At 57.0% G+C, this 17615-nt stretch overlaps 1 protein-coding gene across 3 annotated transcripts; it reads left to right on the top strand.

Moving 5' to 3' along the window:
• Positions 1-436: 436 nt before the first annotated feature.
• Positions 437-17160, top strand: Sema6b (semaphorin 6B). Of its 3 annotated transcripts, none has more exons than XM_051177582.1 (17): positions 437-612; positions 7080-7223; positions 7318-7441; positions 8391-8451; positions 8581-8643; positions 8937-9038; positions 9322-9412; positions 9919-10038; positions 10484-10572; positions 11925-12142; positions 12780-12911; positions 13293-13442; positions 13772-13954; positions 14039-14188; positions 14521-14598; positions 14726-14784; positions 15327-17160. In XM_051177582.1, exons 2-17 carry the CDS (start codon positions 7109-7111, stop codon positions 16241-16243), a joined length of 2652 nt encoding a protein of 883 aa, XP_051033539.1. In that variant the 5' UTR covers positions 437-612; positions 7080-7108; the 3' UTR covers positions 16244-17160. The 3 variants fall into 3 exon arrangements, with proteins under 3 accessions (XP_051033539.1, XP_051033541.1, XP_051033540.1); XM_051177584.1 differs by lacking the exon at positions 437-612 and adding an exon at positions 1270-1419; XM_051177583.1 differs by lacking the exon at positions 437-612 and adding an exon at positions 6255-6380.
• The last annotated feature ends 455 nt before the right edge of the window (positions 17161-17615 follow it).

Here is a 17615-nt window from a genome sequence, read left to right as displayed (position 1 = left end):
TTAGGCAGGCCTTTAGTCTGCGCACTCTTGAGTTCCGGGCTAGCCTGGACTCCATAGGAGAGCCTGCCTTCGTCAGTCAATCAGTATAAATAAAGAGACCCTGGTGGTTTGGTTCAATGATGTCATGAGCCACAGGAGCCGTGGGATCTAACCGCACATCCTCCTGTGGGTGGAAGGGGGATGGGAGGGGAGGGGATAGGGTCAAGTGAATTGGAAACTCACTAAACGTGTAATAGCAAAGCATCTATGAGCACCTACTATATACTGGAGATGCCCCATTCAGTGCTGAACCCCATGGCCTTCAGCGTCACTCCCGTGGGGAGAGGTGCGAGGCACAGAGGGAAACTGAGGCTGGGGATGGGGGAGGCGCCCCCTCCTATCCATGCTCCGCTCCGCGCTGATCCGCGCCGGGTTTTGCGGGGCTCCGGGCTCAGGCGCTGGGGGCGGAGGTGGCGGAGCCGCGAGTCGCAGCGGCGGCGGCGGAGATGCGGCCCCGGCCCGGACACCGCGCTGCGCCCCCGCGGGAGCCGCCCGCGCGTGGGAGCCCAGGCTGAGGCGCTGCGGGGCCGGGGCCGGGGCCGAGTCGGGAAGGTGCTCGGCCTGCGCTGCGAGGTGAGTGCGGGGACGGACGCGGTAACAGATGTAGGTACGGACGCGGGGACGCACCTTGGACAGATGCAGCGGGGACAGATGCGGGGAGGGACGCAGGGACAGATGCGGGGACGGACGCGGGGACAGATGCGGGGACAGATGCGATGGGGACGCACGCACCGGGCGCGCATAGGCCGCGGGCGCCTCGTGCAGCGACACTGGCCCGGGTCCCCGCGTGCGGTCGCCGCTCCAGCGCCCTGGGCGGGGCTAACGGGCTGCGCAGCGGGCGGGGATTGCAGCCAAGGCCGGGGCTGATCGCGCCGGGGCAGCGGTGGTGGCTTTGAATTGTTAGGGCGACGGCCTATGGGTGGGGATGGGGGAGGGGGCGGGACACATAGCCGCGACCTCCCGTGGGTCCCCACGCGGCCCCGTGCACTGGCTGCGCCCCTAGCTTTCGGGTCCCGGTCGATCCCCGCCGGACGCGCAGCTGGAGGGAGGGGGGACTCAGGCCGCGGCCAACGCCCCCGCTGCAGCGCGGCCCGGAGGGGGGCGGCCAAGGCCCCCCAAAGCCCGACAATGGGACAAAGGAGAGTCTCTGGCAGCCACTCGGGGTGGGTGCCACCGTGGCCCCCCTGGCCGACCGCGGCGCTGATTGGTCCCTGGGGCGGGGGTCACGTGCCCCATCCTGCTCTCCATCGCCGACTTTGGGGCGCCTCCCCAGAGCCGCTGTCAGGCCGAACCCCCACCTCAACCTCAGATGGCGAATTGTAGGCCTGCGACAGCCCTGAGGTCTGAAGGGACTTGCGGATCCCAGTTCCTCTCTGCAAGGTGTCTGTCACCCCCGCCTGAGGTCTGCTCTGTGTCACCTCTGCCTGAGGTCTCTGTGTGTGTCCCCCCCAAGTCTGTGCCCCCAGGTTTGTGTCACTGAGGTTCCCAGGTCTCTGTCCCTCTGCCTGAGGTCTGTGTGTGTTCCCCCACCTGAGATCTGTGTCACCCCCACCCCCCAGGTCTCTGTCACCTCCTGAGGTCTGTGTCACCCCCAGGTTCTTCATTTAGTCTCTGGACACCCACACCCCAAGCTGAGTGGACTGAGTTAGGAACCCCAATATTGCAGCTCAGCAAGCTCTGGGCTGGAGGAGGCCCCAGAACAGAATGGCCAGAGGGACTGGCCAGGCCCCTTCTGCCTGGTACGCTTTTTCGGTCCCAGGATTTGGAATTTCTGGCAGATTTTCAGGGTGCGCGACTGCTTTCAGGTTATTGAGAGGTTATAGGTGGGGAGGTCTGGACCAGGGAGAGTCTGATGCTGGGGACTGCTTCTTGCTGGGGACTCTCAAGCTGAGTAGATGGCAGCCTGGGGCCAAGAGGAAGTGGGGGAACAGGCACATTGAGTACCAGCTGGGACTGCCTGGTATTGTGGGACCCTGGATTCCACAGCAAGGGAGGGACCACGCTCTTTCCATCAACTGGAAACCCGAGCGCTCTCTGTCCCTGTCCCTTCCGAAGTGGCCCTGGATGTCTCTGGCCCTGGCGGGAAGTCGGTTTGAACTTTTAGCCTGGCTGAGTGTCCTGGGGCAGGAGGTCAGTCTCTGTGAGCCCTCCTCATGACCGGCTCTGCCGGTTTCTTTCCCTGCTGTGTGTCCTGGGGCCTGAGGTCCTCCGGGGCTTCAAGACCTTCTGCATTTGTCTGTCTGTCTGTCTGTGACAGAGGGCGAGCAGGCAGCTGCCCTTGGAAGAGGTGACGTCAGCCTGTGGACAGGTGAGCCAGACAGAAAGGTGACCGAAACCTCCAAGGAAGGCGGGTGTCCCGAGCTGACCCTGGGTGTGGAGGGGCAGCTGGGAGCACTGAGCTGGGGAGTGGGAGGACTTCCCAGGAAGCCTGAACTTTCTGAAGTGGGAGCTTGGTTCCTGGGGCTACGTAGAGCGGTAGAGCCGTGGCAGTGGGGGGGGGGGTTGTAAAGAAACGGACAAGGAGAGATTTTAGGGCCGCTGAGAGTGGAGGCCCTGACGGGTCCTTCTGGAAGAGGGGGGGCATGGTGGTTGGGTGACTCTTAACACAGGTGAAATGCAGGCCAGGCCATCTGAAGACTACATTTACCAGGATGCACTTAGCTCAGCCCTAAGGAACTTCCTGAATGCTTTCAAAAGCCCTAAGTGGGGTTATAGGCTTCTAAGGGGACTTTGAGAAGTCATTTGGTCAGTAAACAAACACTCCCAGTGACCCTGTGTGCTATGGTCTGTGTCTTGCCCACACAGCAACCCTAGCTTGTCTATTTGTTCCTCAGTACTCTTCCAGACCATGGGAGAGGAAACTGAGGCAGATCCTGGCGTCACTGTGCCGTGTGCAGGTGCAGCTGTAGTGGAGGGAAGCAACTGAAGCTAGAGAATGTTTGATTCTGTGTTGTGGCTCAGAGAAGGTATATGGAGAAGGAGAAGCAGCCTTGCAGGTAGACAGTGATGGATGTGTAGAAGTTGGGCAGGAGGTGGTCACATGCTTTCTGACAGCAGAGATCCCTTCCCAGGATGTGGCCCTCAGCCCTTCAGCAGCACTTGAATCAAACCTACCCCCTTAGAGCCTCAGCTTCTCCATGTGTAAAACAAAACCAATGTCTGGGCTGATAGTTCAAAGGCGTGGGGACAGAGAACAAGGCCACACAAAGGCCCTGGGGCAGGGAACAAGGCCATGCAGAGCTCCGAGGTAGGGGTCATGGCTGTGCAAGAGCCCCAGTTGCAGGATGCAGCCTGGTGTGATGGAAGAGGCCCCTGTGGCTTGAGTAGAGGGGACAATGTGGTGTAGGACTGCAGGGAGTACAGGCCCTGGGGATCCCAGAAGCTGGGGACATCTTTACCTGTAGGTAGGTCCTCTTGGCAGTAGTTGTGGCTGCTTCCTAGCTGAGCCTACTCTGAGCTTTACTTGTCTCTTCAGTAAAAAGTCCAGGCAGCCCCTACACCAGGGACTGAGGTAGATGTCCTCTGACATACTACCAGCTCTGAACACAGTAGGTGCTCCAGATGTGAGCTGGGAACACAGTAGGTGCTCCAAAAGTGTTTGTGTGGGTTGCCTTCAGAGGGTCTGGCTCCCAGGTTCTGGGAAGATGCAAAGCCACAATCCTGCACAGAGATGCCAGCTTTGACTCCCACCATGGGAAGTCACAGGGGGGGGGGCTCTACCCCAAGGTCTTCCCCAGGAAGTCATTTCCACCTGTCTTCCTCACTTAGGCCTGGGGCCTGGCGCCTGTCACTGGTCATATCTCAGGTGTCTGTGGGGGTGCTCACAGGTCTGGTCCCCATACTCTGTTCTCTGCCCCACTGTCCACTGGGATGTGCTATGTGACCTAGGCCACGTGTGCAACCTCTCTGAGCTCTGGGGTTTCCATGTGTCCTGGGGCTGGTGTAGGCATGATGTGGGTTCATACCCGTGAGAAGCTTTGCATGATTTTGGTTGACGACTTTCTGTAAACCCACTGTAGTGCCAAGGCCTGGGCATGTATGGCACAGCACGGTGGTATTCGTAAGCATGCCTTTGCCACTGCATTCACTCACCTGGTGTTTACTGACTGCTGTATGCCAGCTCCTCGTTACTGGGGACACAGCAAGCTCAGACACCCTTTGTGCGCCACTGCCACTCACTTCAGTGACTCACTGGGGGTGGTGCAGGGCCATCACACTTGTTGCTCGTCTCGTGAATGGGGAAACTGAGGCCCCAATATTGAGGAGTCAAGAAGTGGGGGTTGAGCTGAGAGGGGCAAGGCTAAATCCCCTCCCCTACCTTTGCCAAGTGGGTCTCAGGCAGCTGGGAGGAGCTGTAAGGGGAGCTAGTAACTGGACCAGGCCGGCTGCTGCCAGTCACCCGATCCCCCTGGGGATGCAGTGCCAGAGGGTTGGGGTGGGGGGAGGCAGAGGAGAAGGCAGGGGGATTGCCCTGTCAACTGAAAGTCTGCATCCCCATGGAGTCCACAGAGGCTCAGACAGGGCGAAGCCAGGGTCACAGCTAGGTGAGGGGCAGAGCCTGGAGAACCCTGCAGGGACTTGTTTGGTGGCTATGGGGAATGGGGGGCAGGGAGATGAGCTCCTTCCACAGCACCCCAGCCACCCTGAAATCAAGAAGGAATGAAGGTAGAACTTTCCTATGGAGGTGCAGGGGTGGGGTGTGGGGTGAGGAGTTTGAGGTGGGGGTGAGTGTGGAGTGGGCGTGGGTCTGGGGGATGGGGTGAGGGTGGGGGTAGGGATGAGGTGGTGGGGCAGGGCAGTGGGTGGGGTGAGGGTGGAGGTTGAAGTTGGGGTGAGGAATTTGGGGTGGCAGTCAGCCCTGCCTCTCAGTCACACCGAGGCCTCTGTCTAGGCAGCCATGGACCATTGTGCGACAGCTACCAACTGGAGGGGCGTTCATCTGGGACATTTACAGTTGTCTTCAGGAGACAGAGCCCAGGAAAGGACTTTGGCCTCTGGTGGGGCCTGTCCACCCCAGATGCTGGGCCTCAGTTTCCCCACTCAGGTTGGGCTGTCATATGAATGTAGACCGTGGAAGTCACATGCAAGAGGTACAAAGGCAGGTGTTGGAGGTCAGGAAGGGGTGCACCCAGGGACACATGTGAACACAGATGTGGGTGGCCACTCAAACTGAGACAGGTTCGGTATTGGGGTAGCCGTAGGTGTGTGGCAGGGGACTGGGGGGACACTGAGGTGGGCAGGGCACAACTCTTAGTGGTGATCATGTATTCGCATACAAATATTCGCAAACAAATCTCCTACCTGACTGTAGGAGAGCCCTGTGGGCACTGAGGGGTGTCAGCCTGTGCAAAGCCCTGCTAAAGGGCAGAACATAGTTGGAGGAACAGTGGAGAGGGGGAAAGGGTGGGCGGGGGTGGGGGGGACTGCGGGCTGAGGGAGGAGGTGGGAGCCTGGAGGAGACAGGCCCACAGTGTTCTTCATTCCTGTGTGCTGGAGAACTTTCTGGATGGGTGGAAAATGTGTTACAAATATGGGTGAGCATGAGCTGAGCGCAGCGGGGAGGGGGCGTGATGGAGCGTCCTGGATGGTTGGCGAGGAGGAGCTTTGGGGTGCAAGGAGGCTGCAGCACGTCAGAGGAGGGTTGGAGCCCTGGGTTCAATAGTGCTACTGAAGACCCAGATTCATGGCTCAGGGATGGATCTTGGGGAAGTTGAGACTAGTCTGGTCTACATAGTAAGACCAGTCTCAAAAAATTATATTTAATATTCCATCTTATTTTGCAGGGCAGGAGCTCTTGTTGAACCCAGAGCTCCCCAATGAGGCTCCTGAGGTTGTGAGTCTAGAGCTTCAGAATCAGACCTAAATCAATCCCTCTGTGAGAAGCTGGGGGCGTGGTCAGGTGGAGCCCCGCCTAGAATCCCCCAGTGAGAGGCTGGGGCAGTAGCAAGGGTCTGGGCAACCACAGTGCTGAGGTCAGCCTCCTGGAATCTGGGACCATGGGGTGGGTACAGGGGGCAGAGCAGGGAGGAGCTGCCTGGGAAACTCATGAGGAAGTAGGCTCGTGTCCGAGGACATGCGTTCTCTGAGTCACAAATCCTGGAAGCCAGGGTCAGGCAGAGGAAGCTGCGCAAGGTCTTCCTGTTTTTGGTCCTGTACGTTAGAGCCCTGTGTTCTGGAGCTGATGTTCCCTCCCTCACCCTCACCTACTGGTGCCCGAGATCCCCAATACACGAGATCAGGGAAGGGCTGGGGGATGCCTTTGCTGTCTGGATGGGGAAACTGAGGCCCAAGGCTTGTTGGAGATTAACGAAGCTGCTGATTTTGGACTGCACCCCTTTCTGGTACGGAGGTGCTGCCCTGCCCTGGTTTTGGAGGGCGGGGGTCCCATGTGTGAATTCAAATACCTCAGGATTCCTCAGTTATGGATGAGAGCAGGTGGAAACAGCCCAAGGGGATAGGAAGTCAGGCCCACCAGTGACACCAGGCATGGGATGTTCCGCTTATGTTGTAGTTTATAAAGCTTTTAATTCTCCTATATTTTGCTCAGCCTTTGCATTTAAAATCGCATCCCTCTTTGTTTGTTTTAATTTTGTGGCTATTTGGTTTTTATCGTGGGGTCTTGCTGTGTAGCCCAGTCTGGCTTAGACCTAATGATGCTCCTGCCTCAGTCTCTCCAGCGCTGAGATGACAAGCCTGCGCCACGATGCCAGGCTCTAAGGCTTTTCGCGTTTTAATTTGAATGACTTTTTAAAAATGCTTTTTGAGATTGGGTTTTTAAGCTCATGTTTTAGGATAATATCCATTATTGTAATTCTCGTGATTAATTTTTAATTACCTAATGCATTTTCGTTCGCAGCTATTTCCTGAGATTTTTATTCACATGTGGTAAAGTCGCCTGTTAATTAAACAACGTCTGAGCGTCGTTATTATTATCAATGTTATTGTTACTTTTATTATGGAAGGAAGGGGACTCGTGCTCCCCCTTCCAGCCGATGGTGGAACTGCAGGCCGCGCCACTCAACAGCACTCCTGCCTTGCAGGTGTCACCTGTGGCCACCTGGTCCTCGCCATGCGGACCCCACGAGCGCCCCCTCCCTGCCTGGCCCTGCTGCTGCTGCTCCTGGGGGTGGCTCATGGCCTCTTCCCGGAAGAACCACCTCCACTCAGTGTGGCTCCCAGGGAATGTGAGTCTGGGAAGTCGATGGGTGGGAGGTGTCAGGGTCCCAGGTGGTCGGAATCTTGTTTCCAAGTGCATCCTTCTTCCACACCCTCCTCTAGACCTTAGCCACTACCCCGTGTTCGTGGGCAGTGGACCTGGTCGCCTGACCCCTGCAGAGGGTGCTGAGGACCTCAACATCCAGCGGGTGCTACGCGTTAACAGGACACTGTTCATTGGGGACAGGTATGCAAGTGTTGGGGAGCCCATGATAGCACATTTGAGGGGTGCTTGATGGGCCTGTTACTTGGCTGGAATGTGTGAATCGTGAGGCTGAGTTTCAAGGGTGCTGAATGCTGGGAGTTTTGTTTGTTTGTTTAAGACAGGATTTCTCTATATAGCTCTGGCTGTCCTAGAACTCACTCTGTAGACCAGGCTGGCCTTGATCTCAGAGATCTGCCTGCCTCTGGCTCCCGAGTGCTGGGATTAAAGGTGCACCACCACACTCGGCTTACATTTTACTTCATGCTTGAGTTTGTGTGACATATGTGATGGTGTGTATGCAAAGGTGGACAGGTGCAGAGGATGACATGTGGGAGCTGGTCTCTTCCCCCTCTGTGTGGGGCTTGAGGACTGAACTCCCATGTTCAGGCTTTCTGTCTTTACCCTCTGAGTCATCTCACTGGAGCAAATGCTTAGTGTTGGGGTACTGGGTGCTGTTTTGAGGGTGCTTAAGCTTGAGGTCAGTTTTTGCTTTGTTTTGTTTTAAGGAAAGTCTTTTCTGTGTAGTTCGGACTGTTCTGGAATTCATGCTAGATCAGGCTAGCCTTGAACTCACAGAGATCCTCTTGCCTTAAGTTTTAAGAGTGAGGGATGCTTCATGAGTACAGCCCAGAGCTGACTTAGGTGTGTAACTTGAGGACAATGTCTGGGCACAATTTTCTGGGTGCCTAGAGCGAGTGATAGAGGGGAACTCAAAAGAGGATTTGAGGCTTGGACCTATATATAAGTGAGAGTGACAGGTGACAAGCAAAAGAATGGATTCAGGGCTCACAGGCGCCTCCTGGTGGCAGCTTCTCAAGGCCAGGGGGCACTGAGGCCTGCAGGCGGCCAAGCTGGACCAGGTGACAACATGCAGGGAGTGAGAAAGGGGTGACCGGGTCCCCCAGTCTTATGGACCATGCTTTTCCTGCAGAGACAACCTATACCAGGTAGAGCTGGAACCGTCCACATCCACGGAGCTGCGGTACCAGAGGGTAAGGAAGGCGCGCAGGACTGGGGCTCTGCAAGGAGAGCGGAGGTGCCAGACAGACTTGACCAAGAGAAGGGATCTGAGGGGTGCTGGGGACCACACTCACCCCACCCTACTTTCTTTGTATCGGCAGAAGCTGACCTGGCGCTCCAATCCCAGTGACATCGATGTGTGTCGGATGAAGGGCAAGCAAGAGGTAGAGAGCCCTGGCCCTGGCTCTGGCCCGGTCTAGACTGCCCCACCTTCCCTTGCCATGTGCCAGGCTCAGGGTGATTCTTCCCATCTCAGAGGAGGAACCCCACGTTATTATGGTTACACTGAAAATGGGATGTCCTAGCTGCTGTGCTCAGTCTACTCAGGACATCCCCATCCTCCTTCATCCCATTCAAGTAGCCCCATACCATAGATCGACCTTGGCTGAGCTCCCAAGCCATGTGCATAGGAACCAAGCGACACCCTCCATGCCTCCCACCTTCCTCCCTACTTCAGGGTGAGTGTCGGAACTTCGTCAAGGTGCTCCTGCTTCGTGATGAGTCCACACTCTTTGTGTGCGGCTCCAACGCGTTCAATCCCATCTGCGCCAATTACAGTGTGAGTCTCAGCCCCAAAGGGTCTGCTTCACCCTCCATCTGCTTCCTCTCAGCCATACAGAGCTAGGCCTGCCATGCTCCCCCCCCCCCTTCTTGCAAGAATGACAATAGAGTCAGGCCCATTCACAAACCAGGAAGCTCAGGCCCAGAGAAGTTGATTGACTGACCAGAGTCACACAGCAACACAGGGTGAAGCAAGGGTTTTGTCTGGAGTGGAGGAGTGGGGAAGCCTGGAGCTGCCAGGCAGGATGAAATTCATTGCTCAGACTCTGTCCTCCATGCAGATGGACACCCTACAGCCTCTTGGGGACAACATCAGTGGCATGGCTCGCTGCCCTTACGACCCTAAGCATGCCAATGTCGCCCTCTTTTCAGGTGAGCAATCCCTGCCATTGGCCCATCCAGCCTGAGGAAAGGCATTTTCCATTCCTAAAACCTTGGTCACTCAGAGGCAGACTCTAAGGGGACACACTCAGGGTCAGGATGGCTAGGCTGAGCCTGGGATCAAGGCTCAGCTGGGTTTAGACTCATCCTGCATTTTGGGACTCAGCCTGGGATCCAGGCCCAACCTGGGATCATGACAGATTCCAGGCTTAGCCTGGTGACAGGCCACACTAGGCTGAGGTTCCAATTTTTGCCTCAGTCCCTTCTGGGCCTTTTATTATTGTTGCTGTTTTTTTGAGACAGGGTCTCACTGTGTAGCCCTGACTGACCTGGAACTCCCTCTGTAAACCAGGCTGACTTCAACTTTACAGGGATTTGCCTGCCTTTGGCTCCCGAGTGCTGGGGTTCAGGGGTGTGCCGCCATGCCTGACTTCTCTCTAGGACTTCTCAGTCTAACCCGCCCACCCCGATCTGCTTCTCTCATACCCCATACCCAGATGGGATGCTCTTCACAGCCACAGTGACTGACTTCCTAGCCATCGATGCAGTCATCTACCGCAGCCTTGGGGACCGGCCCACCCTACGCACAGTAAAGCATGACTCCAAGTGGTTTAAAGGTGAGACCCATAAGAGCAGAGTGTCAACCTCTTAGGTGTGACATTTACCTGACATCCCCCAACAAAGTAGAAGTCCCAGAGGAGTTCAGGAGCGAAGAGACTGGGACCTCATTCTTGGAATCTGTTGATCTTTTCAAAGATGAGAGTAGATGGAAGATTTTGATGTAAAATAGAACATGCTGGAAGTGGGTGGCTGAGCATCCTCAAGTGGAAGGACAGAACAGGAAACCCTGGAGCCTCACTCTCCACCATGTCATAAAATAGCACAAATTGACTTGGGGAGGGTGGACACAGTGATTTTTTTTTTTTTTTTTGAGTTGTGACCCACACTCCAAGTCCCCTCTTCATAGTCAAAGGCACAGCTCACAGTATGTTCTGAGGACACTCTGAACCCCAGAGACCGCCTTACGATGACTAAGCCTGGATCCCAACATTTTCTCCACAGAGCCCTACTTTGTGCACGCAGTTGAGTGGGGTGGCCATGTCTACTTCTTCTTCCGGGAAATTGCCATGGAGTTTAACTACCTGGAAAAGGTGACAAAACTCCCCCTGGGATTCCTGGGCAGGGGACACTGAGTTGAGAAGCTCACATCAGGGAAGGTGGACAGGAGTTCTAATCCATGGAATTCACCTGCGTCAGAGGGTCCAGCCTTTACATAGTCTCACTGACACGTGACCATAAACCAAACAATCTATTCTTTAGCCCTTCACAGAAGCATTAACCTGAGTGTGTTACAGTCTACCCACCCATCCATCCACCAACACATCTACCCACCCACCCATCTACCCACACACATCCATCCATCCACCCATCCACTCACCCACCCACACATTCACCCATCTATTCATCCATCCTCCTATCTATCTACTCACCTATCCGCTGTCCACCCACGCATCCATCCATCCATCCATCCATCCATCCATCCACCCATCCATCCACCAACGCATCTACCCACCCACCCATCTACCCACACACATCCATCCATCCACCCATCCACCCACACATTCACCCATCTACTCATCCATCCTCCTATCTATCTACTCACCTATCCGCTGTCCACCCACGCACCCATCCATCCATCCATCCACCCATCCATCCACCAACGCATCTACCCACCCACCCATCTACCCACACACATCCATCCATCCATCCACCCACCCACCCACACATTCACCCATCTACTCATCCATCCTCCTATCTATCTACTCACCTATCCGCTGTCCACCCACGCATCCATCCATCCATCCATCCATCCACCCATCCATCCACCAACGCATCTATCCACTCACCCATCTACCCACACACATCCATCCATCCACCCATCCACTCACCCACCCACACATTCACCCATCTACTCATCCATCCTCCTATCTATCTACTCACCTATCCGCTGTCCACCCATGCATGCATGCATCCATCCATCCATCCATCCACCCATCCATCCACCCATCTATCCACCAACGCATCTACCCACCCACCCATCTACCCACACACATCCATCCATCCATCCATCCACCCACCCCCCCACACATTCACCCATCTACTCATCCATCCTCCTATCTATCTACTCACCTATCCACTGTCCACCCACGCATCCATCCATCCATCTGCCCATCCACCCATTCATCCATCCACTCATCCATCCTATCTACTCACCTATCCGCTGTCCACCCACACATCCATCCATCCATCCATCCATCCATCCATCCATTTATCTCTTGAATTCTCACCTATGCCATCCATTTCCCTGGTGTCTGGTGTCCCACAGGCTATATCAGATCCCCTGTAGTCGTTTGTAACAGGTTTCCTCTGTCTGCATGGCTTGCAGAAGCCATTTCTACATCATGCTAATTCAGGTTATTCCTGATGCCTGATGCTTGTCCAGGTGGTCGTCTCCCGAGTGGCCCGTGTGTGCAAGAATGATGTGGGTGGCTCCCCACGGGTGCTGGAGAAGCAGTGGACTTCTTTCCTGAAGGCCCGGCTCAACTGCTCCGTGCCTGGGGACTCACACTTCTACTTCAACGTACTGCAGGCTGTGACAGGTGTGGTGAACCTGGGTGGCCGGCCAGTGATCCTCGCTGTCTTCTCAACCCCCAGCAACAGGTCAGCCAGCGCCAGTGGGTGCCCATTGGGGGGTGTTTGGTTAGCAGAATTCCAGGGTTCACACATTCACTCAGCAAACATTCTGTGTTGGGCGTCATTGGTCCCAGGAGAGCTCTGTGCCAAGCTGGGACAAAGAACAAAAGAGACACCCAGAGTCCTGTCATCTTACGGCAATGGCAGGAAGAGCTCCTGAAAAAGGGACACTGGGGCATGGGAGAGGGGACAGGATATATGAAGGTTCAGAGGCTGTGTGCTGGTTGGAGGAAGGAGGCTCATGTGCCATGTGGTCAAGGAATATGTTAAAATTACGGAGGCTCACACTTGGAGCAAGGCCTGGACTTGGGTCTGAGAGTGCAAGGGAGTCATAGGCAAATGAGGGTCCACAGAGAGAGGTCAGCGGGAGTGACCTCTGGGAGACTAGACATTCAGGCGAGAACTGAGTGGTGGGAAGTGAATTTATGCAAAGACCCTGGGGCAGAGGGCCTTGGGGAAGCCGCACAGTGGCCCAAACTGGGGGTGTGTGGAGGTAGATTGGCTTGTGTTGCTCACATGGGAAGAGCAGCAGCGGACTCAGGCTGCACAGGGCAGATTGCACCACCTCCATCTGGCTCAGCAGGGTCTCTTGCCTCCTTGGCAGCATCCCTGGCTCAGCCGTCTGCGCTTTCGACATGAACCAAGTGGCTGCTGTGTTTGAAGGCCGCTTCCGAGAGCAGAAGTCCCCCGAGTCCATCTGGACACCAGTGCCTGAAGACCAAGTGCCACGGCCCAGGTGACAGCAACATTCATCTTCATAGGGTACCCGAGGAGGGGAGCCCAGCTCACCACCGTGTTGGATGAGGAGATGATGGAGGGAAACTGAAAGAAACTTGTGGAGAAGCAACACCAGAGGACCACTGGAAATGACCAGACCTTAGCCGCTGTCAGCAGCCCTCATTTGTTGAGGGATATGCCAAGGCTCTGGGGCAGGGAGCAAGGCTTGTGTGAGGCCCCAGGGCAAATAGGGTCAGAATGAGCAAAGGTCCTGAGGCCCCAATGAGTTTAGTGGGTAAAGTCAGAGTGGGAAACTCTGGAAGTGGAGAGCCATTCAAAGCAAGGCCCAGATACCCAGATACCCTGCATCCTCACTGACTCCCCTTCTGTCTTCCCCTAGGCCTGGGTGCTGTGCAGCACCTGGCATGCAGTACAACGCATCCAGTGCCCTGCCAGATGAGATCCTCAACTTTGTGAAGACCCACCCACTGATGGATGAGGCGGTACCTTCCCTGGGCCATGCTCCCTGGATTGTGAGGACTCTGATGCGGTCAGTGCTGGGGAGGGGATAGTTCAGGGTGGCATAGTGAGAGGAGGGATGAGTCACCATCAAGCCTTCATTTACCGAGGGACAGGCTGGTCCAGGGCAGCTCGTGCAGAGGCCTGGGGTAGGGAGCAGGGACACAGCCTATGCAGAGGGTTGGAGGGAGAACATAGCATGACTACTTGGTGTCATGTATATCCATTTGTAACTGTTAGTGTGTACTTTTGTAACTAACTACTCCTGTACCCCACAATGTAGGGGATGATGATACCTGGGCTGGAAGGCCTGCAGGGCTTTAGGGCCAAACTGACCTCTAACTCCATCTTGTGTTCCAGGCACCAGCTGACCCGAGTGGCTGTGGATGTGGGTGCGGGACCATGGGGCAATCAGACAATAGTCTTCCTTGGCTCCGAGGTGGGCACCGTCCTCAAGTTCCTTGTGAGGCCCAATGCCAGTGTCTCAGGGACTGCCGGGCCCAGTGTCTTCCTGGAGGAGTTTGAGACCTACCGGCCTGACAGGTCTGGAGATAACCAGGGAAGTGGGAGTGGCTGACTGAACAACGGGTGGGCACACCAGCCTCACACGCCACCCTGTGTGCCTAGGTGTGGACAACCTGGCAGTGGTAGTGAGTGGGGGCAGCGACTGCTGAGCCTGGAGCTGGACACAGCCTCAGGTGGCCTGCTGGCGGCCTTCCCCCGTTGTGTGGTCCGTGTGCCTGTCGCCCGCTGCCAGCTGTACTCGGGGTGCATGAAGTGAGTGACCTCCATAGGCTGGCACAGGGTGGGAGGCAAAGGGTAGGAGGAGAGCCTGATTTCATTCAAAAGCTTTGGTTCAAGGAGGGAGAGGTGAACTGGACAGAGGACACAGCTGTGCAAAGGCTCTGGGGCAGGGTGGGGTCTGTATTGGAGGATCAGTGGGGAGGCTGTGTAGCTGGGCTGTGTGGGCTCAGGTCCAGCCCAGACTTGGGGCCATGCTTCAGACCTGAGCCTCTACTTCCAAGACTACTCTGAGTCCACCACAGCTGTGGTGACCGGAAGTCACACGGCCCAGGTGCCCTGAGCTGCTGTTACATGCTCTGTCCTAGGAACTGTATTGGCAGCCAGGATCCATACTGCGGGTGGGCCCCTGATGGTTCCTGCATCTTCCTCAGACCAGGAACCAGGTACAGGGAATGGGGACATGCTGGGGGTGCACCTGAGGACCCACACTCCTCGTTCCCCTCCCTGTGCCATACTGGGTGCAAAGGATTCTCTGATAAGTCTACTTCTGTTCCCTTCCCCCAACCTCAGTGCCATGTTTGAGCAAGATGTGTCCGGGGCTAGCACCTCAGGCTTAGGGGACTGCACAGGTAAGCTGGGAAAAGGACTCCCCTGTGTGTTGTGACACAAGCTGGGGGATTCTTGTGACACTCAGTCCTGGAATGGGCTGAGGGTGGACATATCACAGATTCCCTGAGGGAGGTGGGAGCCTGTGGAAGGCTGTGGGCAGACAGCGACTCAATGCTCATGGTGCCCTCTGGTGGCTGCTGCAGGGAGGGGTAAAAGTGAGACCCGTCTGATTGGGAGATGATGAAAAGGTAACAGAAAAAAAAACAAAAAAACAAAAACAAACAAACAAACAAAAAAAAAAACCCCACGGACAAGAAGCGTGGCTCAGACATACAGCTCATAAGCTGGGAATGAGGTCTGGATGGAGCGCTGGTCTAGGATACTCCAGAGGTGGGCTGAGGGGCGTGGTCGTTGATGGAGTATCCGCCTAGGATCCCCCCCTGTGAGGGACTTGGGCAGGGTCAGAGTGGATCCCCGCTTAGAATGGGCGTGGCTCAGTGCCTAGAAAGCGCGTACAGACTCGCTTTCAGTGAAGGAATGCACTGCCACCTTCTGTCCCCAGGACTTTTGCGCGCCAGCCTCTCGGATGAGCGCGCAGGGCTGGTGTCAGTGAACTTGCTGGTGACATCCTCGGTGGCGGCATTCGTGGTGGGCGCCGTGGTGTCTGGCTTCAGCGTGGGCTGGTTCGTGGGTCTCCGCGAACGGCGGGAGCTGGCCCGGCGCAAGGACAAGGAGGCCATCCTGGCGCACGGCGGCGGCGAGGCAGTGCTGAGTGTGAGCCGGCTGGGCGAGCGCAGGGGGACAGGCCCCGGAGGCCGTGGAGGAGCCGGCGGCGGCCCCGGGGGTCCCCCAGAGGCCTTGCTCGCCCCGCTCATGCAGAACGGCTGGACGAAGGCGGCACTGTTGCATGGTGGCCCTCACGACCTGGACTCGGGGCTGCTGCCTACCCCTGAGCAGACGCCGCTGCCCCAGAAGCGCTTGCCCACGCCGCACCCTCATGCCCACGCCCTGGGGCCACGAGCCTGGGACCACAGCCACACACTGCTGTCGGCCTCCGCCTCCACCTCCCTACTGCTGCTGGCGCCCGCGCGTGCCTCTGAGCAGCCCCCTGTGCCAGCGGAGCCGGGCCCCGATGGTCGCCTCTGTGCCCCCAGACCCGGCCGGGCCTCGCATCCCGGAGACTTCCCGCTCACACCCCATGCCAGCCCGGACCGCCGGCGGGTGGTGTCCGCACCCACGGGCCCCTTGGACCCATCGGCGGGCGATGGGCCGCCCGGGCCGTGGAGCCCACCAGCGACCAGCAGCCTGCGGAGGCCAGGTCCCCACGGGCCTCCCGCAGCAGCCCTGCGGCGCACGCACACGTTCAACAGCGGCGAGGCCAGGCCCGGGGGTCACCGTTCCCGCCGCCACCCACCCGCGGACTCTGCGCACCTGCTGCCCTGCGGGGCGAGCGAGCGGACTGCACCCCCGGTGCCCTAGGCCGGGTGGACGCCTCAATGGTGCCAACCACAGCGACCGGGGGCGGGGGGCGAGCTCAGGTCATCCGGCCTCGCCAACTCCGAGTGGGGCGTGTCCGTCCCCCACGCACGCGCGTGGGGGGTCCCCTCATCACAGGGAAGCACAAGAGCCCCCTCCATCTAGGAGGATTCAGGACACGAAGCCCGGGGTGGGCGGGAGCAGGCCGACCTTTGACCTTCTGCGCATATACTGATTTTTTTTTTTTTTTTTTGGTTTGAGTTTTTTTTTTTCCTCTAAGAAATTGCACAGCCCCGTTCTTGGGGTGGCAGCCGGGATGGGGTGAGGATGTGGGGTGAGGGGAGGCAGAGCTGCAGACATAAGCCTTCCCGCCTCAACTCATCCTCCGCAGAAGGGACCCCCTCCCGGGTCCCGGGCCCCTGCGTGTGTGGATGTGTGTCTGTGTGCATGGCCTGTTCGTGTGCAAGGGCCCGGGATAGAAGTGTGTGTGTGCGTGTGTGTGAGACAGGGCCACTGTGGGTGTGCGAGTGTGCGACGCAGAATGTGGGTAGTGGCGCCCTCAGAGACCCTGGTGTTGGCTGAGCCAATGATGGGACTTCTGGAGAGAAGCCCGGGGGAGGGACCTCCGAGGTGCCGGTTTGGAGTTCAAACCTGCTTCTGCAGAGGGGACCTGGGGGTCCAGGCTGGGAGATGGGGGAACATGCTTCTAAAGGGCTTGGGGGGTCTTGGGGGGTGATGGTGGGCAGACCTCCCTGTAAATACAGCCCTGGGGTGGTCAGAGAGGCCCATGCCACCCATCCCCCCCCTTGTGACATCCCCTCTTTGACCTCCAGCTGACCGTGCATGCCACGTGGCCAGCTAAGTCCAGGACTCTCCCCAGCCCTATCCCTGTCAATAAAACTCTGTTTACATCCACCGGCCCCCTCGACTCTCGGTCAGCTGTTTCCTTGGGGTGACTGGGAACACTTGGGCAACAGTCATGCTCTTAGTAATGCTCACAGGCAAATGGGGGTTTAGCCTCTCAGGCTGGGAGGAGAGGTCAGGGAGAGGTGCAAAGACCAGGGAAGCTGTTATTAAACAGCTAGGAACTTACTAGGTGCTGGGGAGATGGCTTAGAGGGCAAAACACTTACCATGCCAGCATCAGGACCTTTCCTTAGGACTCACAGAAGCCTGTGCACCTGTGATTCTATGAATGGGGAGACCAAGACAGGGAGATCTCTGGGGTTCTCTGTCAGTCTAGTCCAATCAGTAAGAGGCCCTGCCTCAATGAACAAGGTGGAGAGCTACTGAGGAAGACAGGTAGTAACATCAACCTATGGTTTGTGCAAGTGTGTGACACAGCAAAAGTTGTTCTCAAAGGCAAATTAATAGCC

This window comes from Phodopus roborovskii, unplaced genomic scaffold (assembly GCF_943737965.1).
Source record: "Phodopus roborovskii unplaced genomic scaffold, PHOROB, whole genome shotgun sequence".
Taxonomy (NCBI): domain Eukaryota; kingdom Metazoa; phylum Chordata; class Mammalia; order Rodentia; family Cricetidae; genus Phodopus; species Phodopus roborovskii.
The sequence above is the reverse complement of the archived record's forward strand: the minus strand, read 5'-3'. Positions and strand labels throughout refer to the sequence as shown.